Source organism: Pogona vitticeps, chromosome 1 (genome assembly GCF_051106095.1).
Source record: "Pogona vitticeps strain Pit_001003342236 chromosome 1, PviZW2.1, whole genome shotgun sequence".
Classification (NCBI taxonomy): Eukaryota; Metazoa; Chordata; class Lepidosauria; order Squamata; family Agamidae; genus Pogona; species Pogona vitticeps.
In genome coordinates this window covers 267,819,342-267,845,292 of record NC_135783.1, presented here as the reverse complement: position 1 = coordinate 267,845,292, position 25,951 = coordinate 267,819,342, and the positions used below count along the sequence as shown (strand labels likewise).

At 40.6% G+C, this 25,951-nt stretch overlaps 2 protein-coding genes across 11 annotated transcripts in view; one reads left to right on the top strand and one right to left on the bottom strand.

Annotated features, from left to right (window-relative positions):
- BTBD10 (BTB domain containing 10) overlaps positions 1–22,747 on the top strand; it is a 45,876-nt gene extending 23,129 nt beyond the window's left edge. For all 9 annotated transcript variants that reach the window (XM_020797205.2, XM_020797207.2, XM_020797210.3 and 6 more), the window contains 7 exons: positions 9,012–9,202; positions 10,733–11,003; positions 13,002–13,104; positions 15,763–15,883; positions 19,308–19,505; positions 21,024–21,134; positions 21,603–22,747. In XM_020797205.2, coding sequence (XP_020652864.1) covers positions 9,012–9,202; positions 10,733–11,003; positions 13,002–13,104; positions 15,763–15,883; positions 19,308–19,505; positions 21,024–21,134; positions 21,603–21,913 — 1,306 coding nt within the window. In that variant the 3' untranslated portion in view covers positions 21,914–22,747. The remainder of the gene's footprint in view (positions 1–9,011; positions 9,203–10,732; positions 11,004–13,001; positions 13,105–15,762; positions 15,884–19,307; positions 19,506–21,023; positions 21,135–21,602) is intronic.
- A 1,781-nt stretch (positions 22,748–24,528) lies between these two features.
- Positions 24,529–25,951, bottom strand: part of BMAL1 (basic helix-loop-helix ARNT like 1) — a 77,665-nt gene continuing 76,242 nt past the window's right edge. For both annotated transcript variants that reach the window (XM_020797204.3, XM_072985777.2), the window contains one exon: positions 24,529–25,190. In XM_020797204.3, coding sequence (XP_020652863.3) covers positions 25,030–25,190 — 161 coding nt within the window. In that variant the 3' untranslated portion in view covers positions 24,529–25,029. The remainder of the gene's footprint in view (positions 25,191–25,951) is intronic.

Sequence of the window (25,951 nt, the reverse complement as noted above, 5' to 3'; positions counted from 1 at the left end):
CAGGCTGTTCTCGGACTTCTGGAAGCCCGGGAACGGCCTGGGTAAGCAGCGCGGAGAGGCTTCAAGCTTCCCGATTCACCCCCCAGCCTGTCCCCGGAGCTCGGAAGGGAATTGTCGGCAGGGGACGGTGGCTTCGGGGTCCTTCCGAGGCCGCAGCCCACTGCCGACATTTTCCCCCAGCTGAGCAGCGGGGCTTCAAAGCTCCCGCCGCTCAGCTGGGGGAAAATGGTGCCTATGGGGAAAAATTGCAAAGCGATTTTTCCCCATAGGCAAGATCGTTGTGCGATCGCAAAAGCGATGGCAACAAAGCCATCACTATGCGATTTTTTCATTAAACGGGGCACTCGTTAAGCGAGGCACCACTGTAGTTTGAAGATTTAGCCATATGAAATATAGTCTCAGGAGAGTAGTAGAGGTACTCTTGAATAAGCTTCATGTTTCATTTTGCATTTTAGGGCAAAATCCTGTTCATCCAAATGAACACCAATGTAACTCAGATTGGACAGCAGAAATATTTAATTAAACTGTTGGAAAGCTTTGTACTCCACCCTTTCCGATTCTGAGGCTCCTAGAGTTCCCTTTTGCCCTGAGAAACCCTTTGGAAACCTTGTGATGGTAGAGGGAGCCTTTAACAGTGGAAAAATTGCTCCTAGATCGCTGGTGGCCTCGGTCCTGCTGGTCGTGATCTGAAAGGAAATTTTAATTTTTTTAATTGTTATTTTTTGTTATTAACCATGACTCAGATGTCCTGAGGCTCCCAAAGACTTCACCAGGGCGAAAAGGGAGCCTTGGAAACTAAAAGGATGGACAGAAGATTTTCTTTAATTTAAATATTTCTGATGCCCAATCTATTTAATAAATAAACTGGCATAAATTTATGCAACAGGATTTTGCCTATTGTTTTGACATCATTTTCCCATTTAACCTGTTGTTGTATTAATAGTTTGTGAAATAAATGTTTGCTATGATTCCCCTCTACATATGATCCAGAGCCAACCTTAGTAGCAGGTTGGAGGATTATGGGAGGTGCAGATGAGAAGTAGTTTTCTCTGCTAGTACCTTATGTCTAGAACTAGATGCAAAAACTTCACTTGCTGTTTCATGGAATTATGTTTTCCTTACTTGAAATGTATAGCATGTATTTTGCTATGTTCTTGCTAACTATTCTAGTTGGATATATTTTTCTTTTACTAACATCTGCTCTTTATAATAAGCAGCTTGTAGATTAGGAATATAACTGGGAAAAGCTGCTTAATAGCCATGAGAGATGGTCCATAATGATAATCACAATACAGTGAAGAACCAACCGTCTTCTTACTCTGACACATTATTGAATTATTTAGGCAGACTCTTCTACCCCATCCCACCTTTGCCTCTCTTACTTAATTTTGTCTGGCTTTTCAGAATGCATAGGACATTTCTCCCATCTTTTAAAAAAACTATTTTAAGTAGTATATGTGGTACATTTATCCTGGCTAGTTTTGTGTGACCACTCATCAGTTACGTTACAGAAAAGGACACATACCATATTTTTCGCACCATAAGACACACTTTTTTCCCACAAAACAGGGGGGTGGAAAGTCTGTGCGTCTTATGGAGCGAAGAAAACAGATTATATTTTCCGGTTTTCTTCTCCTAAAAAATTGGTGCGTCTTATGGAAAGGTGCGTCTTATGGAGCGAAAAATACGGTAACTTTTGTAACTTCTAGATTGTGTCACCGCCTCCGCTTGTTGCTTAATATTGAGAGGAGCTGTGAAGAAGTAAATGCTTGAGAAGTAACCAGAGTTCTGTGTTTCCTCTTGTGGGAAATATCCACCAGTTAAAATGGTGCAGTAATCACCTTCTTAAAACATAGTTGAATTGTGTGCAGTGTCTCTTGATATGTCATATGTTGATCTGTAATTTGTAGTCTGCCAAACTGAGAAAGTTCTCCATCTAAGATTTGAGGTTGTGAATCTGTTTCCTTCCTGGCCTAAAGACAGGTGAATTTAAGAGGGGCTTGGGACATCAGTGATCCTAAAGTGTTCTTATTTTGAGAGGAAAAAAAGTTATGTGGGCATGACTTCACACTTGATCTCTGAAATAAGAAGGAATGTCTTCTTGGCCCAGGTAACTAATCTCTCACATTTTTCCTCCTCTGCCCTTTTTTTGGTCTTCTATATATGATTTAATTGATTTTAAAGCATCTCTTCAGAACTTGTAGCGTAGTACTGCTTGTTAGGACTTAATTTGCTTGTGACAAAACCAGGAGTTTTTCAGATTTTTCAAGATAGTGTGCGGAGGGGTTTTTCTTGGAATCACTGATTGGTTCAAAATTGGAAAAGGAGTATGGCAAGGCTGTATATTGTCCCCCTGCCTATTTAACTTATATGCAGAATACATCATGTGAAAGGCCGGAGTGGAGGAATCCCAAGTCGGAATTAAGATTGCTGGAAGAAATATCAACAACCTCAGATATGTAGATGATGCTGCTCTGATGGCAGAAATTGAGGAGGAATTAAAGAACCTTGTAATGAGGGTGAAAGAGGAGAGTGCAAAAAACGGTCTCAAGGTCAACATCAAAAAAACTAAGATCATGGCCACTGGTCCCATCACCTCCTGGGAAATTGAATGGGAAGATATGGAGGCAGTGACAGATTTTACTTTCTTGGCTCCATGATCACTGCAGATGGTGACAGCAGCCACAAAATTAAAAGACACCTGCTGCTTGGGAAGAAAGTGATGACAAACCTCAACAGCATCTTAAAAAGCAGAGACATCACCTTGCCCACAAAAATCCGCATAGTCAAAGCTATGGTTTTTCCTGTAGTAACGTACGGAAGCGAGAGCTGGACCACAAAGAAAGCTGACCGCCGAAGAATTGATGCTTTTGATTTGTGGTGCTGGAGGAGACTCTTGAGAGTCCCCTGGACTGCAGGGTGAACAAACCTATCCATTCTAAAGGAAATCAACCCTGAGTGCTCACTGGAAGGACAGATCCTGAAGCTGAGGCTCCAATACTTTGGCCATCTCATGAGAAGACTCCCTGGAAAAGACCCTGATGTTAGGAAAGTGTGAAGGCAGGAGGAGAAGGGGACAACAGAGGATGAGATGGTTTGACAGTGTCATCGAAGCCACCAACATGAATTTGACCCAACTCCAGGAGGCAGTGGAAGGCAGGAGGGCCTGGCGTGCTCTGGTCCATGGGATCACGAAGAGTTGGACATGACTAAAGGACTAAACAACAACAATCTTGCTGATTCCTTCATATGGTATAAAGACAGAATCCTGTGCAGCACGAGCACTTACTTCCTGTCACATTTAATCTTAGGATTGATTCATGTATGGGAGGAGTGAAAGCATTTTTGTGGGTGGCTTTATCTGTAATTCGGATGAATAATACAGACCTCACTATTAGGCCCTGAAAATGCAAGGTCATACAGATGTGGCTTAAATCCACTAAAAGCTAGGTGGAAAATTTATGTAAAGAGCTTAGTTTATGGAGTTCTCCTCACAAAGTTACATAGTAATTGATATGAAACAATTTTAAGCACTAGTCACATGTAATTCCATGACTTTCTCTTAATGTGATTTTTATTGACGGTAGACTTTCTGGGCAAAGGTTTTACTGCAATATAAAAATGTATAGAATTTTGGAGAGGTGTCAGAAATTGGAAGATGCTAATCGAGTGAAGGCATTACCAATTCAGAATAGAAATATGTAAGCTGGGGTGTGTAACTTGTGGCTTTTAGTCACTCCGTGTATAGTTCTCAAAACCAGTTGGATCCCAACCATTCTCTCTGCAGTCTACCTGGTCAATTGAGCTGTGGGCATGAACTTCTGTGGTTTCTTAAATTACTTTGGGGTGGAAGATGCAAAATTCTCTCCCAGCTCTGTTGACTTTATTTCATTGGTTTCTGTTTGTGCATGCATGCACATACATATGTGCAGCTCACAGCCAATATCAGATTGTGGTCCTTGTGACAGGAAGATTGTGCACTCCTGATCTAAGCCTTGGATGGTTCTTTTTAATGAGATTCTTACCTTCATGATAAATACACTTTTCTGATCAGAAATTGATATTGCTTTTGAAGATGCTTAGCAGCTTCTTCCTTGATCAAGTTTCCTCCTTTTTAGTTGAAATAATTGTACTTAAAATTGTATAATAATACTAATTGTGTGCCATCCAGTAAATTCTGACTTTTTGCAGGATTAGCGCAAATAGCAACCTTTTGCAGGATTTTCTAGGTATACAGTACTCAGAAGTGGTTTACTGTTCCCTTTTTCTGGGGACATTCTGAGATTGTGCTGCATGGCCTGGCTTTTCTGGGATACACAGTGGAGAACTGAGCTCCAAACCTATTGCTCTACAGCCATATATCTAATTCACTCAGCTATCCAGCAGCCAAAAACCATATACTATCTACAAATTTAGCTACTCTCACTATAATTATAAGTGTTATAAGACTAAATAACTCATACAGTGATGCCTTGCTTTACGATTGCCCCCGTTATGACAAATCCGCTTTACGACGATCTTTTGTACTAATATATGTAAAAGGAATTCATGATTATTAACTATCATAATTAATTAGTATATCAGTAGTTTAGATTGATAGGAAGAGTAATGGATGAAGATATAAAATTGTAATTTTCTCAGTAGCTGTATTGATCTTATTTCAAAACCTGAAAATGATCTGGCAGATCTGGTGTGTGTGTGTGTGTGTGTGTGTGTGTGTGTGTGTGTGAGAGAGAGAGAGAGAGAGAGAGAGAGAAACATTGGCTCAAATCCTATTGGTGCTCATATGAAATTTGTTTTACTTGTCATGGCTAATTGATAGGGAACCAGAGTGCATCTCGATTGCACAGGCCATGGCAAGTTATACAAACCTTGTTTGAACAACGGCATTTATTTATTTATTTATTTATTTATTTATTTATGCATGCATGCATGCTGCCCATCTAGACATTGTCTACTCTGAGCGGCTCACAACAGACAAAATAAAAAGTTAATATATAATAATTTATCAACAATATACAATGTTAACAATAACTCAAGATGGGATGAAAGAATAAAGTAGTGCCTGGAGGGATAACCAGGTCTTAAGTTGTTTTTTAAAGATGCCCAGCAAGGGATCCCAAACGGATCTCGGAGGGGAGTTTGTTCCAAAGAGAAGGGGCCACTTCCAAGAAGACCTGATGTCTTGTTTTTTTCTTTCTGGACCTCCCTCAGCCCTCAATCGCCCCTCTTGACTAGATCGAGTGGTGAAGGTAGATCTAGGTGGGAGGCGGCACTCTGCCAAGTATCAAGGTCCTAAACCATTTGGGGCTTTGTATGTAATAATTAGAACTTTGAAGTTGACGCGTAAGCCAACGGGCAACCAGTGCAAAGCGGCCAGAATGGGAGTGATATGTTGGTATTTCCTCACTCCACTGAGAAGTCTGGCTGGCACATTTTGCACCATTTGTAGCTTCCGCATCAGTCTCAAAGGTAGCCCCACGTAGAGTGCATTGCAGTGGTCTAATCTCGAGATTACGAGTGTGTGGACCAAAGTGGTGAGTGCCCCAACATTAAGATAGGGATGCAGCTGGGCAATCCACCAAAGATGGAAATATGCGGAGCGGACCACTGACACCACCTGAGTTTCCATGGTGAGCGCTGGGTCCAGATGTATCCCCAAGCTGTGAACCTCACTCTTCGCAGTGAGAGTCACCCACCCCCAAAGAGAGGGAGTTTCCCAAACCACTGTTGGAGGATGCACCCACCCTCAGGACCTATCTTGTCCGGGTTCAGCCTCAGCCCATTTTCCTGCATCCATTGCTGTACAGACTCCAAAGAGCGCTGGAGGGACAGAACGGCACCCCCTGTGGTTGGAAAATAGGAAATGTAGGGCTGGGGGTCATCAGCATACTGATGGCATGATGCTCCAATCCCCTGATGGCCTCATATCGATATTAAACAGCATTGGGGAGAGGGTCAAGCCCTGCGGAACTCCACAATTGAGGCTTCACGGGGCTGAGTCCCCCTCCCCATGCTGAACTCTCTAAGTACGGTCCTCCAGGAAGGAACAGAGCCAGGCAAACACCAGGCCACCAATTCCCAACTCGGAGAGTCTCCTCAGGAGGATACCGTGGTCGACGGTATCAAAGGCGGCTGAGATATCAAGGAGGACCAGCAGAGACATTTTTCCTCTGTCGACCTCCATCAATAGGTCATCTAACAGGGCGGCCAGTGCCATTTCTGTACCATGGCGCGGCCTGAAGCCCGACTGGAATGGATCCAGGGCATTTGTTTCATCCAAATAAGCCTGAAGCTAATCGGCCACCGTCCTCTTGACTACTTTGCTAATGAAAGACACGTTGGCGATGGGCCTATAGTTGCCAATATCGTCTGCCGCCAAATTTGGTTTCTTTCTAATGGCCTAATGAGTGTCTCCTTGAGTTCCCCCTGCCCTCAAGGAGAGACCCATTAATTATCACTTTGGCCCATTCCATTTTTATAGGCCTGGCTGCTTTGATTAGCCAGGCCGGGCAAGGGTCAAGAGATGAGGTGGTGGCCCAACAGCGATCTAGCGCTTTGTCCACAGTGTCAGGCATCACAGGCTGAAAGAGATCGAAACTCACCGGGCAAAGCGGAGCACTGGACATCTCTGCTCAATCCACTGTATCCAAAAAAGGAGAAAGCTCCCAGTGGATGGCCTCCACTTTTGATTTAAAAAATGCTGCAAATTGGTTGGGTGAGATACCTAGCAGGAGGCCCATCACTTAAACCAATTCCGGATAGGTCGTGAACCATACGAAAAAGTTCTGCCTGCTGATTTGAAGCCTCACTTATCCGGTCAGCAAGGTGAGCTCGACTAGCAGCCCTTATCTTGACAATGTAAAGGTTAGTTGTGACCCTGACAGCTTCCCTATTAAATTCCATCGGTTTCCTTCTCCACTTGCACTCTAGCCTTCTCCTAGTTTGCTTCCTTGCTCGTAGTTCCTGATTAAACCAGGACGCAGGCCCTAGTGGCGATTGTGAACCAGCCATCAACCAGAGCCTCGACAGGAGCGCCAGCCAGATTTGCCGGAATCCCTGTCATGGTATCCTGGAATCCTATAGGATTCAGTAGCCTTTGAGGGCGGACCATTAAAATAGGCCCTTGCTCCCTGCAAAATCCCAATACCATCCCTGGCCCCTATCAACACATGGACGGCCTCCAAACCCGGCTTCATCACCACAGAGCGCCTAGTAACCTCAAGGGTGTTTTTATATACAATGGCTACCCCCCTGTCCTTCCAGTCTACCCTGGTAGCATTCTAGCCACCTTTTTAAATTTCCTTTGACATTTTCAAGAAGGAAATGTATGTGATTTTGAATCCCCATGAGTTTATTTCAAAGAGAAGGCAGTAACTTTGGTGTAAGAAGGCATTAGATTAGAGGAATGAATACTTAAAAGTAATAGCTCCTGTGTGTGATGTTTCCTGAAATCATCCCAAGGCTCCATGTAAATAAGCAGGAAAAGGTGAACAGATTGTGACATCAGCAATAGATGAAACAGTTACTCAAGTGAGAATGGAGTCAGAAACTGACACAAGGCTGTTGTCTGGAGGCTGTACAGTGGTGCCTCAACTTAAGAACGTCCTGACATATTACCATTTTGAGTTATGACCAGCTCCGACCACAAGATTTTGCTTCTATTTGTGACCAAAGCTTCGAGTTACAACCAAAAAAAGACAGGGAAAAAAGGTGGGGAATTCAAATTGCTAACCATTGGTGGTGAACAGGCTGCTTCTTTTTAGTTTTTCCCCATTTCCGATGGGTCTTGCAGGGTTTGTTTTTTTGGGTTTTTCTGCATTTCCGATGGGTCTTGCACTCTCTGTTTGCTTTTTGGTTTTCTTTTCTTTTTTTTTTTTGCATTTCTGATGGGTCTTGCACTCTCTGTTTGCTTTTTGGGTTTTTTTGTTTGCATTTCCAATGGGTCTTGCACTCTCTGTTGCTTTTTGGTGATTTTTTTTTTGTATTTCAAATGGGTCTTGCAGGATTTGTTTGCTTTTGGGGTGTTTTTTTAATTCGGCCAGAATGGATCAATTGCGTTTCTGATGGGTCTTGCAGTGTTTGTTTGCTTTTCTGTTTTTTCTCCCCTTCGGCCAGAATGGATTAATTGCGTTTCTGATGGGTCTTGCAGTGGTATTTTTTGGTTTTGGGGTGATTTTTTTCCTTAAGCCGGAACTGATTAATTGCATTTCAATGCATTCCTATGGGAAATGGTGCTTCACCTTACGACCATTTCGAGTTACAACCAGAGTTCCGGAACCGATTAAGTTCGTAATTTGAGGCACCACTGTATTGACTTCCTTCAGCACTTGTACATGGGAAAAGGTATAGAAATTGAATTGCATTTTGGCATTTTGCTGGTGCCTTTCATGTTGTGTTACACGAACAAAGCTATATTGTTAGCTCTATAAGCGAGGACCAGCTTTCGTTTCATAGACAAACATGACTTATATTTCATATCATTAACATTTCATTTTTTAGGAGCTGTCTTTTTCATGTTGGATGTGGATAACCTTAGTTTTACTTGGTGTGAGAAATTAAATGAATGTTTATATTTTCAAATATAAATATATTGAAAAGATATAAATACAAATGTACTGCAGTATTTTGGTTGTCAAACGTAATACAGAAAAGTTGTGGGAGAGTTACAAATGTTTATTAATCTCTAATTTCTTATTTCCCAGTGATGAAATTTGAATTAAAATAGTTTCAAGGGCAGTTCTGAATTCATTATGCAAATTCATTCTAGTTTTCAGTGTCTAATTGTAAGAGATTGTAAGAGTACTGCAGCATTGTCTGAAAAACCAGGGCATTATAAACTTTAATGAAAAGAATAGCAATATAATGTTCCTGCTAATGTAGACTTGAGTTCTTACAATCACTGTGTCTTTCTGACATCAACGTTTATACTTGAATAATACTACTATGTATATATTTAAGTTTTAATACCAAAACCTGTCCTAAACATAAATATTTGTTTGTCTTTCTAGTGCTTCATCTCGTGTTGCTAAAGGAGATTACAGCAAAATGAGCCTTCACGGTGCTAGCAGTGGTCATGAAAGATCACGAGATAGACGTAGGTCAAGTGATAGATCACGTGACTCTTCCCATGAAAGACTAGAGTCTCAGCTTACTCCATGTATCAGAAATGTTACTTCACCAACAAGACAGCACCAAGGAGGTATGTAATGAGTAGGGAGAGGATTTCTATGACATTTCACATTTTCTCTGCAACCTACATTTGAACCTGTAAGCAAGTTCAAACATATGTATGAGTAATCTGGCCTTTCTCACCAGATTGCTCATAAACATGTTCAAACCCACCCATAAAATCAAATATAGGTTGTGGGGGGGGGGAATGGCATGTCGTAGAAATCCTCCCCCTAGACGAGAGATCAATGTCCTATGGTTTTCAGAGCAACAACAATCTGCTAGTAGCATTACAAATGCTTTTTCATAAATAAGTTCTATCCTTTTGTAAGTCCTAGTTAGAGCAGATTCACTGAACCAGTAGAAATTAAATAAATGTAATCTTCTGCTTTGTGTTCAGATGAATAGACCTGTAGTGGTTACTTTGCTAAAGAGAGTAGCAGGCTAAAGTCAAATTGTATGTGTCTCTTGCAAAACATTAACTGCCATTGCAAAAACTTTTCTGGGATATGATGCAGTTAGGTTACATTCCATACTTATCTGGGTTTCTATAAGAACTAACATGTTTGGAAGCAGCTGTGAGAAGCTTTGCTGTTGTGTCCTACATGTACAGTGAGCTCATTATATAGTGAGCCCCCATTTCGCCCAGTTTGGAAAGCGGTTGGTAGTTTACACAGATGGGGATAGTAATTAAACCCCTTTGCCCTATATTGTGGATATCTGAATGCTTAGGATGTCACCTACCATGTTTCCACAAAAATAAGACAGGGTCTTATAATTAATTTTTGCTCCAAAAATTCATTAGGGCTTATTTTCAGAGGATGTTTTGTTTTACAGTCATGTCATCTTCTGATTGCTGCACAGTGATGGAGGGTGGTGTTTCACTTAACTTTGGCTTATTTTGGGATAGGGCTTATATTACAAGTATCCTGAAAAATCATACTAGGGTTTATTTTCAGGTAAGGTCTTATTTTCAGGGAAATAGGGTAGGACATTAAATGGTTCTGCCAAGAGTAGAGATGATCATAGCTTGCCAGAAAAACATCCCTCCTCATATTGCTCTTGCAGTGTTGTCTGTTACCATCTGTCTGCTGGCATTGTTCCAGGCTAGTTTATGTAATCTAGTTGTGAGTTGAACGGCAAGGAACGGGATTGCCTACTGCTGTTTATCAGCTTAGTCACTGTTACTCCCTTACACTACAGAAGTAGCTACTGATATTTTTACTTGCGGTGCCCACAGAGGAGTGCACAGTGGGACTTTCTGCTGACAGTTAGAGTAGAGCACTGCATGTGATGTAACAACAGCAGCCAGGGACAGATTAGTAGAAAAGTCCAGAAGACTTTCTCCTTCTGTAATTCTTTTCTTTGCAGCCATTAGGTCACACAGTGAGTCCTTGCTACTATATTAAAAACCTGAGATTCCTTGAGTTAATAAAATGGCCAATTTTGCATATTGAGTTGCTATGAGAACTGTTTCTTCTGGATTGCGTGTTTCTGGGCTGTGGTATATATTCTGATACTAAAACTTCATTATGAAATGTTTTATTGCTTTTCACTGCAGAACGTGAGAAGGATCATAGCCTGTCTCGACCAAGCAGCCCTCGTCCTCAGAAAACCTCTCCAAATGGTTCTAATGGCAGTAGAAACAGCAGCCTATCAAGTTCGGATGGGAGTTGCAAGAATTCTGGAGAAATGGTTTTTGTGTATGAGAATGCAAAAGAGGGAACTCGCAATGTTAGAACTTCTGAGAGAGTTACACTTATAGTGGACAACACTCGATTTGTTGTTGATCCTTCTGTTTTTACTGCACAGCCAAATACAATGTTGGGCAGGTTGGCATTGCTTTTTTAAAACTTCAATATTCTCATAGAGTTGTAGAATCATAGAATAATTGAGTTGGAAGGGGCCTATAAGGATGTACAGTGGGGTCTCTACTTAAGAACGTCTCTACTTAAGAACAATCCAACTTAAGAACAGCTCCATTTGCTAAATTTTGCTTCTACTTGAGAACAGAAATCCAAGATAAGAACAGGAAAAAAAACCTTTCCTGCTCTTTTTTTAACCTTAGGTCATCTTAGGTTAAAAAAAAAAAATTCTCCCCCTAGTGGTAGAGTACGTATTAACCAGCTTTGCATTAGTTCCTATGGGAACTAATGCTTCAATGTACGAACGCACCTCTACATAACAAAAAACAGCCAGAACGGATTAATTGGTTTTCAGTCCATTCTTATGGGAAATTTTGCTTCAACTTAAGAATGTTTCAACTTAAGAACACCATTCCAAAACGGATTAAGTTCTTAAGTAGAGGTTCCACTGTAGACTTTCAGCCTCATTGAGTTTTCTTAATCATGGCTACAGGTATCTGTTTCTATTTTGTTTTATATTTATAAGGAGCCTTGTGGTGCAGTGGCTAAACTGCAATACGTACTGCACTGAAGGCTCTGCTCACGACCTGAGTTCAATTGCAGGTTCAGGTAGCTGGCTTGAGTTTGACTCAGCTTTCCATCCTTCTGAGGTTGGTAAAATTGAGTGCCCTGCTCACTGGGGATGGGGGAATGTGTAGCCTGCACAATTGTAAACTACCCAGAGAGAGCTTAAAGCACTGTGGGGTGATATATAAGAAGCACACTTTGCTTTTGTATCTCGGGGTGTCTGTTGACTCTGACCAGATATTTCAGTGCTGTGTTTCAGATAGTTAGCATGTGTTGTTTTTTCTTTCATGAAATGCAGTTACATGTGGTCGTTACTACCAGTGGTCGTAGTGACCAGATAGGTGGGGTATAAATGGAATGAATGAATGAATGAATGAATGAATGAATAAATAAATAAATAAATAAATAAATAAATGTTAGATGATTTTTGAAGTCTAGTCATGGCCTAGTTTATTTGGAGAAAAGTAAAGCTCCTGATCACGGAACAAAGGAAGGCTAATTGTCTTAGAGAGAGAACAAAGGAGTCGATAGCGAAAGTCCGAGCCAGCGGAGCCAAAAGGCAACGCCCTGAGGGCTGTTTTATTGACTTAGCATGATTGCATAGTATGTTATGAGAGAAACAGATAGGAGATTAGTTACCTAATCGTAACTAGGATTGGCTAAAATAACCCTTTGATCTTATGCTCTACCTCTAACCAAAAGGGCAGAATAAGTGGCTACCCCACCTGCTGGCAGCTGCCGCTTCCTGCCAGGAGTGTTCGCACGTCACAAAAGCAGATTGCAGCTACAGCCTTTAAGCAGAAGTTTCCCACATAAACAGTCTCCTGATTTACTCTTACTCATGTGAAATTACCTATAGTCATGTCTGTCTGCACTGATTCATTACTGGTGCTAGGGACATACATGGTTTGTTACATGGAGCTGCTTCATTCATCTAAAGGAGGTTGCTGAAAAATGGAAATGTTTTCATAAGTTACATGTTGGGAACCTCTGGCCCTCTGAATATTTTGGACTCCCACTGTCCTTTACCATTGACCATGTTGAGTACAACTGGTTGGAATCAGAGTTTACTGCAAAGCAAAGCTATTGATGGTTGTCCATTAATATGAAAGCAATGTTTTAACTGAAGGATGTATTCATCTGTATCATAGATCAAAAGACACTATAGGTCAGAGTGACTTTCTACTCATAATTAGTGGGGGGTTGATTCACTTTTGTGTACTTCTATGTTTTTTGTAGCAATGAGAGCAAAATATCTGTAAAATATGAGGGATAACACAAGAATAACTGACCCATCGTTCTGAGTTTATAATCATTCTTAAGTTTCAGTTAACTAATATGCATGTGAGTTCCATTTATATCTGAAAATAATTTTAGTCAAACTCTGTTTTTATATAGGATGTTTGGATCAGGAAGAGAACATAACTTCACACGGCCAAACGAAAAAGGGGAATATGAAGTAGCTGAAGGAATTGGCTCTACTGTGTTTCGTGCTATTCTGGTGAGATCACATTACATATTGTTCCTGTCATGTTCACAGTTTAATAGACAAGAGGCATCAACTTAAACAAAGATTGGTTTTTTTGTAGATGTGAAAAAAAGGGATGAATTGAACTTACTTCTCATACAGGTTGTAATTAAGGTTGACTAAGGATTCCTGCAGGGCAGTACTTCATTGTGCTTGGTATCCCTCTGTTTCATTCTTACATAAATGGAAGGACATTGTTTGATATAATAAATGGAATATGAATATCCTTTGCAATGTGATTTGGTTTCCAGCTGTGTAATTAAAAAGCTTAGGCTGAAATCAAGGGATGTGAAAGCTTGTATCTATTTTTGAATCTGGTTTGTTGATTCTAACAAAAGGGAAAAACTTGCTGTTTTGTATATTAAAAAAGTATATACTATGAACCTTTTTGGTGCAATATGACAATTGAAAAAACTTACTTCAGCAGAATATTAAGACAATTTATAGTGGTGACTACTGTCATTTCTACACTATTTTACCATCTCCTCCCAGTCATTGAGGACTTCAGTTGTAGGTTAGTAGTCTTTAGATTTCCTGTTTAGTGACTCCTTTCGACATCTATTTGTTCCATAATACAGTACTTCTAAATTTTAGAAGATTCTGGAGGGAGTTCTGTACAGCACAACCAGTTCATGTGAGGCACTGTCCACGAGGCGGTGCTGATAAGTATTGAGACTTACTCAGAAAAAATTGAGCTAGGAAGCTATAAATTGCAGGGTGTATTGGCCAATTTGTCTATATTCAACATTGCAAAAATCAACTACCTCTGATTATAACTTAACTTTTCCGGTCCAAAGTGAACATGGCGGCACCTCCAGAAAAGTTCAGTGTGGAAGAGCACAGGACCATAATCAGCTTCCTGTTTATCCAAGGGAAAGGTGCAAAGCAGATACATGATGAAATGTTCCAAACTATGGATGACAGTGGCCCTTCATATGCAACAGTTAAACATTGGGTTGTCAATTTTAAAGTAGCCATTTTGGTGTTGAAAGTGAGAAACCCAGTGGAAGCCTGTTTCTGTCTCTGTGCCTGCAAATGTGAAAGCCATCCATGATATGATCATGGAGGACCGCTGAATATCAGCCAAAAGTATTGCTATATATCTGAGAATATCACGTGAGAGAGTTGGTGCCATTATCCACAACGACTTGGAAATGAGAAAGCTGGCAGCAAAATGGTTCCTCAAACTTTTGACAATCGAACAAAAGAGGAAATGTGTGGAGTCATCGGTGGCTGTTTTGGAACATTTTGCAAGAAATGAGTCAGATTTCCTGGGCAAACTGGGAACTGGTGATGAGACATGGATCTGCTGTTATGATCCTGAGACAAAGGAATAGTCTAAGGCAGTGGTTCTTAACCTTTGTTACTCGGATGCTTTTGAACTGCAACTCCCAGAAACCCCAGTCAGGACAGCTGGTGGTGAAGGCTTCTGGGAGTTGCAGTCCAAAACTCCTGAGTAACCCAAGGTTAAGAACCAGTGGTCTAAGGAATGGAGGCACAGTGGTTCCCCCACGCCAAAGAAGTTCCAAGTGCAAAGGTCGGTGCAGAAGTAAATGGCAACATTTTTTTGGGATAAGAAGGGAGTTCTACTGGTGGACTACCTCCAACAGGCTTCAACCATCAACACAAAATATTACTGTATTTTATTGATGAAGTTGAGGCAAAACAGCAAGGAAAAACATTGAGGAAAGTTCTCTAAAGGTGTCATCTTGTTGCATGACAACGCTTTGTCACACATTGCAGGTGAAACAATGGCAAAACTGACGTCCTTAGGCTTTCAGGTGATGCCCCATCCACCCTATTCTCCCAACCTGGCTCCTTCTGACTATTATCTGTTCCCCAAACTCAAAGAACACTTAAAGGGACAACAATTTGGGCGTGTTCTGGAGGCAACTAGTGCTGCAAATGGGTGGTTACACCAGCAGTCAGAAGAATTTTATTTGCAGGGATTAAGAAGCTGCAGGACAGATGACACAAGTGCATTGACTTCCTGGGGGAATATGTAGTGTGGCAGTTACAGCTTCCTAGCTCAGTTTTTTCCAGGAAAGCTCAATACTCATCAGCACCCCCTTGTATTGTGATTAGGTTACACCTATTGCCCATAAGCTGCCTTCTGGAAAACAGTTGGCATTCTTCTTGGCAGTATATTATGAGAAAATAACTGTGATAGTGGGAGTCTGTTGCCTTATTGGCAGAGTTTGAAAACTCTTACATTTTGAGGCTGCAACTCCCAGAATTCCAACAAGCAGATCCACGTGTTGTAGTTCAAAAGATTGTTTTCTAACTATTTTGGTTGATAAGCAGTGCTTCAGGGAGGGTGCCAAGTGTTACTTTTCTTCTTACTGAGAAATTCACTGCCACTTCATTGGCCACTCCCCCTGAAACAGTTGTTTGTTGTTGTATAACTGTTGATTGATAGTAACAACAAAGAAATATATTAGTATATTTGATTGATCTTGTTAGGAAGATAAATTCGTTGGGGAGGGGGTTTTCTTGAAAAGCACAAACTGTTATAGTGTTAACACAATTGCTTCAACCACGTCCAGAATCTAATCAGCAGTACTTGCAGCTCCATTCTTGCCATCCCACCGAGTCTGTTTAAACCCATCCTTTTTTCCCCATTTTTTCAAGGATTACTACAAGACTGGAGTGATACGTTGTCCTGATGGAATATCTATACCTGAACTAAGAGAAGCTTGTGACTATCTCTGTATTTCATTTGATTATAGTACGATCAAATGTAGGGATTTGAGTAAGTATAATGAGCAAAATGGGTTGACACAAATTTAAATGTGCCTTGTCCTGACTATAAAACATTGTGAGACCCAAATCTGCAGATTTCTGTGTGCAAAACGCTGAGGCTGGACAAGCTCAGTTCAGTTTTGATAATATGGTTTTATTCATGTTAAATTACCACTTGATCTCTGTTATATCAGCCATGCTTATTTAGTCTTGCAGGCTAGAACGTATGGAATGTCTTGTGAATGTGAGTGATTTTAACATATGCAGCAATACATTTGGAAGATTAATAATGATAATAATATGCATTCATTCATTCATTTGCACCCTATAGCAGAGCATTTGCCAGTAAAATCAGTAAAGATACATATAAATACCTCCACAACTTTGAAACCAAGTCAGAAAATGCCTGAAGCCTTGAATTTGCACCTTGCTGCAAGGGACCAACAAAAGTCTGGATTGGTATATCGAGTCCTCTTGAGAGGAACATGCTATGCCATCAGCTATGCTAAATAATTAGGGAAGGAAAATGGTAGGGCTTTAAAAGTCAAGATGAGGATTTAAAAATGTGTCATTGACCTGATAGGCAGCCAATGCAATGCCCAACAATGATGGGAAATATGGGAGCAAGGCAGTAAGTTTAAAGCCACTGGTACCACACTATTCTGTACAAGAGTAAGAGGATGGAGTGAAAAAGAAGGAAGCACAACTAATATTGTAGCATCTTTAAGAATAACGAATTTATTTCATTGTGCAGTTCCAGAAACTGCACTTCCTGCACATGGCATACAATATTTATACACATATTGTACATGGTTGTGGAGGTTAAAACCAAGTGAAATGGAACAGACACAGCAATGAACTTCTGAAACGTTCATTATGTAAATATCTTGGCAATAGATAGACTAATTCTAAGTGGTGTAAAGTGTTGATGCAATAACTTTGGCTTTCAGAAAGGAGTTGGTAGTGCAGAGGCCAGAGCTTTGCCAAAGAAATAATGTTTGGCTTTACACAGAACTTTAGAGAAACTCATTATATCAATACATAAATAAACCACAATATTATTAAGTTTGTAAGGCTAAGACCCAGAACTGCTTAGCTCTGTGCATCATTGTTCTGGCCATTTGTTGTTTGCTGCTGCCGCCACTGTCCTTTGCCTCCTCCAGTGCAACTGGTGGGGCTCACCTCCAGCTCACATTGCTGCCTTCTCCCCTCCGGTGGTGGAGATGGCAACAGCAGGAGGCGGAGGCAAAGGAGCACTCGGGCTCACTCGGGCATCTCTTGCTGCTGCCCATTGTCTGCTGCCACTGCCGCCCGTTGCCTCCTCCAGTGTGACTCCAGCTCATGTCACTGCCTTGTCCCCTCTAGTGGTGGAGCAGCAGCACCAGGAGGTGGAGGCAAAGGAACACTCACATGCACTCAGATGCCTCTTGCTACTGCCCATTGACTGCTGCTGCCGCATTGATCCCTCCAGTGCTCCCTTCGGACAGGGGACAAGATGGCGGCAGTGACGTGAGCTGGAGGTGAGCCCCGGCAGTCACAATAGAGGAGGTGATCGGGCGGTGGAGGCAGGAGACGGAAGTGGAGGAGCAGTTTCCCATTAACTACTACTCCGCCTCTGGCAAGGGTCAAAATTAGGGGGTCGTCTAATTTATTGGGGGGGGGTCATATATACACAAAAATATGATACTTTGGTCACACACTTTGTTTTGCACCTGGGTATAAGACCAGGTTTAAGACAGGGAGCAAGGAAATTATGAGAACTGCTTGCTAATTCTGATTAGCATGTAGCATTTCATAGTAGTATTCTGGCTGCTTTGCAGAAAAAGCCCTTGTATTCCTATAATTAACTTGATGCACAGTGGAATTTATGGCTATAACCCACTTTTGCTCTCTTGTCTCCCTGTCTCTGTTCTCTTGTGGAAATTGCTTTTTTTTCTACAGTGGCCAGTTCAAGATCAGTGACAAACATGTCTTTGGGACAGTAATATCAGACCTACAACCCAGTAGTACGATAGAGAGCGAGAGGGGGGAATCCCCACTTGAATGATTGCCCTCATGCACGCAGTTTTCTTAAACAGGGTTTTGGCCCATACATATAGTGGTGCCCCGCTTAGCGACGATAATCCGTTCCAAAAAAAATCATCGCTATCTGGATTCGTCGCTATGCCGGGCAAAAAAGCCCATAGGAACACATTAAAACACGTTTAATGCGTTCCTGTGGGCTGTAAACACACCGCTATGCGGAAATCCTCCATGCGGCCGCCATTTTCACTGCCCGGTAAGCGAGGAAAGGGTGCGAAAACGCTGCGGGCAGCCATTTTCTTCACCCGACGGCCATTTTGGAACCGCCGATCAGCTGTTCTTAAAACATCGTTATGTGATAATCGGTAAGCAAAACGCTTACCGATCATCACAAAGCAATGTTTTGCCATTTAAAACATCGTTATGCAATCGACAAAACGATCGCAGAAAACCCGTCACTATGCAGATTTGTCATTAACCGAGGCACTCGTTAAGCGAGGCACCACTGTACTAATATTTTGATTTTCTTAGCAGTTTGGTGGATAGCCTAGATGTTTTCTTTGCCAAAACTCTGGCCTCAGCACAGCATCTATTTTCTGAAAGCAAAAGTCATCTCATTGATACTTCAAAGTCAGCAGTTTCACCATTTTGTGTGCTAGCCAACTATTTACATTACCTAATTTCATTTTCCTTTATCAGAATATTTAAAGACTCAACACTTCAAAAATTCATTGCCTGTAATAGTAATGCTTTCTGTCCCTTCAAAAATTCTGCACCTGTATGTGTCCAGTTTCACTTCGCCCCGCATCCACAACCATCTGCACTGTTTATAAATCTGTAGGCTAAATATTGTAGTGCTTGTGTCTGAAAAAGTGAGTTACAATCCACAAAAGATCATACTGAAATCAGTCTGTTAGTCTTAAGAAGCATCAAGATATTGTATGCATTACTTTTGTTTTCCTTTGATTGTACATGATGAAACACAGTAACGTGGCTGCTTCTTTGAAAAGTGCTATGATCTGAAAGAAATGTACAGAATTTCCAGATGGTTCCTCGTACATTTCTTAGCATACATTTCTTCTACATATGTGCTTAGAATCATGGAACAGTAGGGAAAGGGGTCCAATGGGAAATTAAGTCTTCCTTCCAAGATAGCCAGTGTTTAAAGGATTCGTAATGGATAAGTGGAAGGCAGTGGAAGACAAGAGGGCCCGGCATGCTCTGGTCCATGGTGTCACGAAGAGTCGGACATGACTTAACGACTAAACAACAACAAATGGATAAGTGTTTGTCATGAAACCACCTCCTCATGCCTTTATGCCCAGTCAAGGACAGCAGTGGTCTTTCTTTTTGTCACAGTGTTTTCTCTGAACAGCGTTTCAGTGATAATGATTTTGGTAATTTGATTACAGGTGCTCTTATGCATGAATTATCAAATGATGGTGCTCGGAAGCAGTTTGAATTTTATCTTGAAGAAATGATACTCCCACTGATGGTAGCCAGTGCTCAAAGTGGAGAAAGAGAGTGCCATATTGTGGTGCTAACTGATGATGATGTGGTTGATTGGGATGAGGAGTACCCTCCACAGATGGGGGAAGAGTATTCCCAGAGTAAGTGAAATGTTTGTCTCTGATCATTTTAATCAGAATGAACTACTGCTGTGAAGCATCTGATAATGGTGTTCAAGGAAAAATGTAGACTGAGATTCAGTCCTACAACTGTTCCATTGCATTCTTGTTGCTGAGGATGGGTGGCTGAATTTTGAGCCAAAGTTTGGAGTTCTTTTTCATTTTTATATTTCAGTCTTTGCATCAGTTTTTACCAACTCCATAAGTGAAGAATGAAATTACAACAAACTTCACTTTGTTCAATAAATGAGTAGTGAATATAGTTCATTGCAGAATACTGTATGATCATTTTCATATAATTAAATAGTGATGAAAGGGAACGCAAGAACTTGAGTTTTTTGGAAGTTGATTATCCTATGTTGGATTAAAACCTTGCACTTATTGAGTTAGGTAGTGCCACAGATTAGGAGTTCAGTTCTCCACTGTACTTTCCAGGAGAAGAGACAGCCTGTGTAGCCTTTAACAAGTTGCACAATGCCAGAACATCATCAGAATAAGTGAATGGTAAACCATTTCTGAATATTCCCTGCCAAGAAAACCCTGGAAGTAGTTGCCAGGAATTAAAATTGGCTTGATGGCCCATAATTATCCATCATTAAAAAAGTGAACTTATTGCATTATGAACCCTTTTATGATTTTTTTAAAAAGACTAGAAGTTGAAGAGTTTATAAACGGACCATAAGTTTAAATAATAGTTAGTACTTTATTACGGTCTAAGACCAGTAAAACCAAAACAATATAAAATACATACAATTATAGTTAGTTTTTTTCAGAATGTAAATTAATTTATCACGTGCAAGAGAAATTAACCTAGTTCAAGCATTGTGTGTACCTGCGATGGGAGGGAACAGGGCTTAGACAACTGAAATTGACATCCTTATGCCTGTATGTTTATGTGCCAAAAAAGTCACATCTGACTTAACAGGGACCCTAATAGGGTTTTCAAGGTATGTGTGATAATTAAAGAGTGGTTTCATCAGCTCCTGCCTGCCCCATGAAGTCCCATGGCTGAACCAGGGATCTGAATCCAGACTTACTGAGTCGTAGTCCATCACTCTTATCTACTACATTGCAGTGGTTCTAGCACTGCTCTACTCCCTCCATTTCTCTGTTAAGCAGAAAATGTTTAACTAAATGCCTCTTAAACGTTTCTCACAATTTTTTTCCCTGATACTGTGGGGTTCCCTTCCCAATAGCAGGAGGGTGCTAAATACATTCAACGAAATGTATGACGAACTGCTCTTTGGATTTCCTTGGTTGAGTTCAAAAGTGGAGCAAGCAGGTGGGGTTAGTGTGCATGGCCCTGCTCTGCTATACATGGATAGAAGTCATAATGGCTAAACAGTCCCATTTTTTGCATAGGTAGTAGATATAAACAATATTGTTTCAGTGACATTTTAACTCAAGTAGAATGAATTCATTGCTTTATCTAACTTCATTATGGAATCAGAAGTAAGCCCAGACTGCAATTTATTAACTCATGAAATGCATTTTCCCCAGTTATTTATAGCACAAAGTTGTACAGGTTCTTCAAGTACATTGAAAACAGAGATGTGGCGAAATCAGTTCTAAAGGAAAGAGGACTTAAGAAGATTCGATTAGGTATAGAAGGTAAGAGGAATTGCATTCTGTATCAGACCCTGAATAAAATATTAGTGTATGCCTGATTCTGCTTTTATAAAAATGTAGTAAAGGAGGAATAGTACCAGAGGCGGGTGTTCAGGGAGGCAGGCCATAAACTGATACTCAGTTGATCCCAGATTCAGTTGACTTTTTCATATTCCGTACAGATAAGCCTTCTTTTTGCACTAGTACCAGTTGAAAGCTTACCTTAACATGGAAGTGCAGCTTGAAATTTCTGTGTGACATGTATTAAATATGAAACATTGAGCTTCTTGTGGAGCACTCATTTTGTCAGTCTTTTTCAGTGAAGGATGGGGAGAAGGGGCTTGTCTGTGCTGCCTCAAACTGGTCTTCCTGCTAGCTCTTCACATAAATTGTGAAAATCTCTTAGGTGCCCTGGTGTGTAATATTTTGAATTGAAATGTATGAGAATTGTGTTTGTCTTTGATGTTTTAGGTTACCCCACATACAAGGAAAAGGTCAAGAAGCGGCCTGGAGGAAGGCCAGAAGTAATCTATAATTATGTCCAGAGACCTTTCATAAGGATGTCATGGGAGAAGGAGGAAGGGAAGAGTCGGCATGTTGATTTCCAGTGCGTGAAAAGTAAATCTATTACCAATCTGGCAGCTGCTGCAGCAGACATTCCCCAGGACCAGCTGGTGGTGATGCATCCCACTCCTCAGGTGGATGAATTGGATATTCTGCCCATTCATCCTCAGCCCAGCAACAGTGATATGGATCCTGAAGGACAAAATGTACCTCTCTGATCCAAACTCTTGGTTAAACAAAAGCATGCTATTATAAAAATGAAGATGCTGTAATGAGCTCATACTGCACTGCAATTCCAGCTTCTCTCCATTGTGTAATGAACATAAAATGTTTTAGGATTTTGCAGTACGGACTTATAAAAGACCAAAGTGGGATCTGATTATGGTTTGTAGGAGTACATGTGTAACATCATGAGGTTCAGTTACATACCGGCATTTGTTTACCAGTAAGTAGGTTTTTGTGGTATTGGTTATATGGTGGACTGTCCTCATCCTAAGGCTCTGTCAGAAATAGCAGGAGTTGGAGACTGAGGTGAATTCAGTATTTTGGTACACAATGAGCAAAATGCAGACTTCAATTTGGTTATGGCACTTTATAAATGGTGGGTAAAAATTCTCAAAGCCATTTTTATAGTCCTGATGCACAATGTTGACTAACAGAGTGCTCCTTTCAGAGACTTTCTATTCAGCTAAATGTAAATAGTTTGTTCTGAACAGAGGTGATGAGCCTACTTGACTTTGTTCTCTTGTGGATGAGCACAATATTCTTGCCACTGGGGCTTTTGGGCTATGATCCAAAAGCCAACTTTTTTCAGATTTATTCTGTGAAGGGATTTTTTTCATGTTTGATGTGAGCCATGTTCATGGGACAGGAAAACTGATATGGGCTTTATATTAAAAAATTGCCTTACCTTAAATCTGTTCACATAAATATTTATTTACTGAGAGTTTTTTCATATGCCATGGAATAGGAAAATGCAATGTTCATTCTTCACTTATTAACTGATTGTAAACTCAAGTTTTTCATTCAAATAAAAATTTCCATTATTTTAATATTAGGCGTAAACATACCTTATTATCCAGTCTTCTGAAATGCTCCCTAGACTATTAACAAGCGTGCAGGCTCCATTTTTTTCTTGTTCTTCATTAAATAAATGTATCTGACATAAGATCTGTTAAAAAAATCTCAAAATATTTCATGTATTGGGACAGAGCAGTATTTTTGCCCTGGAGAATGGCTCTTGTCAGAATAAAAATATATTGGGCTGATTGAACCAGATCACTTGTTCTGGTCTAGACCAGTGGTTCTTAACCTTTGTTACTCGGATACTTTCCAACTGCAACTCCCAGAAACCCCAGTCAGTACAGCTGGTGGTGAAGGCTTCTGGGAGTTGCAGTCCAAAACTCCTGAGTAACCTATGGTTAAGAACCAGTGGTCTAGACAGCTTCCTGTAGTGTTGCGGAGTTCTGTTATTTTTTTTTAAAAATTCACTTCTGTAGTTGCCCATCTTTATCTTTGACAAGATGCTTAAGTATTTAAGAGGCAGCTGTTGTGTATGTTGCAGGAAGATATCCAAAAATGTGATCATTAGGTGGGTAATTTGCGTTTATAAATAGTGACACATCTAAAGTCCCTTAACATTGCTCCATTTATTTAAAGTAGCCCAAAAAGGGAAAAATACGAAAGTCCTCAGCTTTCTGAATCTGCTTCCTATTAATATTAATATTGCAAGGCCATCCTGTTTAACTAGGAAGGTTCAGCCATCTTGAAACAGGAGCAACAAACTTTAGGTACCTGAAATGTTTCATCACTGTTAAGTTTAAATGTTCTACTTTGATGGCATAGAACATACAGCATAGTCATCACCCATATATGATTCAGATGATATATTCCTTTGTCTCCACTCCAGCCTATTAATCCATTAAGTGGGATAAATGTGAAGTTTCAAACCCTGCTCCAAAATTTTGTTGTTGGCTACAACTATCAGACTAGCCTCTGGGATAAGAGCCTTGACAATACCTTATACATATCACTGTAAGAAATGGGAACAGGACATTGCTAAAAGTCCTTTAAAAGTTGCTAAAAGTCCTGCAAAATGATCTCTTGTCATCTCTCCAGAGTTGCTGAAGCTACTTGAAATATTTAGGTGGTAACTGAGAATCAGTTTTCAAGCATCCTGTATCTCCTTAACGGTAAAATCAGATGCTGCTCACTGCTTTAATTTCCTTTTGGTGGTGTTCATCCCATAGCATTTATCTTGGTGCTGTAATACCATGGTCTGATCTAGACCATGAAGCTACTTTCACTCCAATGCTTTTAAGGCTTCAGAAATTCAAAATAAGTAACATGATCATCTTTTTCTCATCATGAGAGCAATAAAAGTAGACACACTGAAGATGATGTGGACCTGGTAAGAGCAGCAATAAGATGACTTCTCAAATACGATCTGACTGAAAATGTAAGCAGAAAGGGGAGACATTTGTGGACTTCCAGAAAAACAAGACAAAAAGCATGCAGTGTTTGATACTTTCCTACTGTCTCTTGTAGGAGCATTATGTGCCTCATAAGACTACTTTCTAATATGGCTGACAGTTATAAATTAATCTGATGGGTTTTAACTTGTTAGTTCTTGTCACTTGTGTATCTCCTGTGTTTCAAAATGTAGGCTGGAAGTTTAAGTGCCTTTCTAAGGGCTGTTAAGTTTTTACATCTTGGAAAATTGTCCTCGGCCCACATCAGTGGTTTGATCTAATAGAAATATCAGCTGTCGGGAGGGGCTAGTGGTTGCTGGGATTTCCCCCATGCATTTCATGATCCAAGTAAATAAATGTAGAACAAGGGAAAAACATATTTTATTTTAAAAATATTTAACTGTCTAATACATTACACTTCAACAATATTTATAATAAAGGATCTTAACAAGAAACATTTGATACATTAGTATAAGAAATATCCATTATCCACATAGGGGACCTTTTTTGTAGTGTAAAAACACACCATACAGATGAAATGACCATTTGCATATAAAAGCTACCAGTGATGCCAGTGCTTAATTTGCACACTGATCTTTAAAAAAAAACATCAACACAAGAATAGAACCCAAAATATACAGTTAATGCAAGCTATACACAGCTAACAAAATCAATTATGTAGAAACACTGTAGCAGGTTCATCTCCACTTGGTCTGAAATTACACGTGGGAGAAAGATGACAGTCCTTTTGATATGGCTTATGAAATTAAAACATCAAAGCAATTCAACAAGCTTCACAGAATGGAGAATTCCACCAATAATGCACTTGGATATATCCAGATGTCAAAACTATGGGGTAATATTTACAATGGCCATGGTAAGTCACTAAAATCAACAGGCCCCCCAAGACCTGCATCTGCTTCTAAGAGGCTCATGATAACTGCCATTGCTGCCTCATCATTGCTGGGACTGCTGGATCCTTGGTCATTGTCTATCATGTCAATACCTATATGTGAATTTTCCCCTAGAAAAAGAACAGAAAAGGTCATAGTAGATAACATGTAGTGAATTCCTCTTGTTATATTTTGAATATAGTTAAGATGGCATCTAGGAGAAATCCAGAACTGCAAGCAAGGAACAGCAACATCGACTGGATCTGTATTGAAATTAGAAGAAATACTACTATATCTTGGCTATCATGTCATACACCCATAAATATCAAATTCAGTGTTTTTCCCCTCTTCATGAGAGCTCAGGATGACTAACAGTTCTTACTGAACAAACATGGGTGGACAATTGTCTAAGCACAATTTTAGCCTTTTTGAGATTCAGAGGCTCGCATCTTTGTTATAAACAATCCTTTAATGCAGGCTTGTCCAACCTGAGGGCCGCATGTGGCCCAGGTCAGCTCGTAATGCGGCCCAGTGCAATTTTTTATTTTTAAAGGAATTCCAAAGTTTCAAGTTACACTGCCGGCGCTTGCGGCTGGAATGTGGCCGGGGCATGTCACAACAGTAGAGGGGGAGAGAGGGAAGGAAGGAAGGAGCGGGAGGGGAGGGGAGGGGAGAGGGGGGCTGCATGACTGCATTACACTGTCCCTGTGAATAGGTGGGCCCCCTCCCCGCCCCATAAAGCCACCGGAGTCGAAGCTGCCAGCCTCTGCTGTCTGAGATCGCAGCTGCCAGTAAGCGTGCTTGGAGCGGGGCTGCGGAGGACAGCTAGGGCTGCCCCCCCATGCGGCCCAAACCAAATGTATGTGCGGCCCAAACCAAATTTTCATCTAAT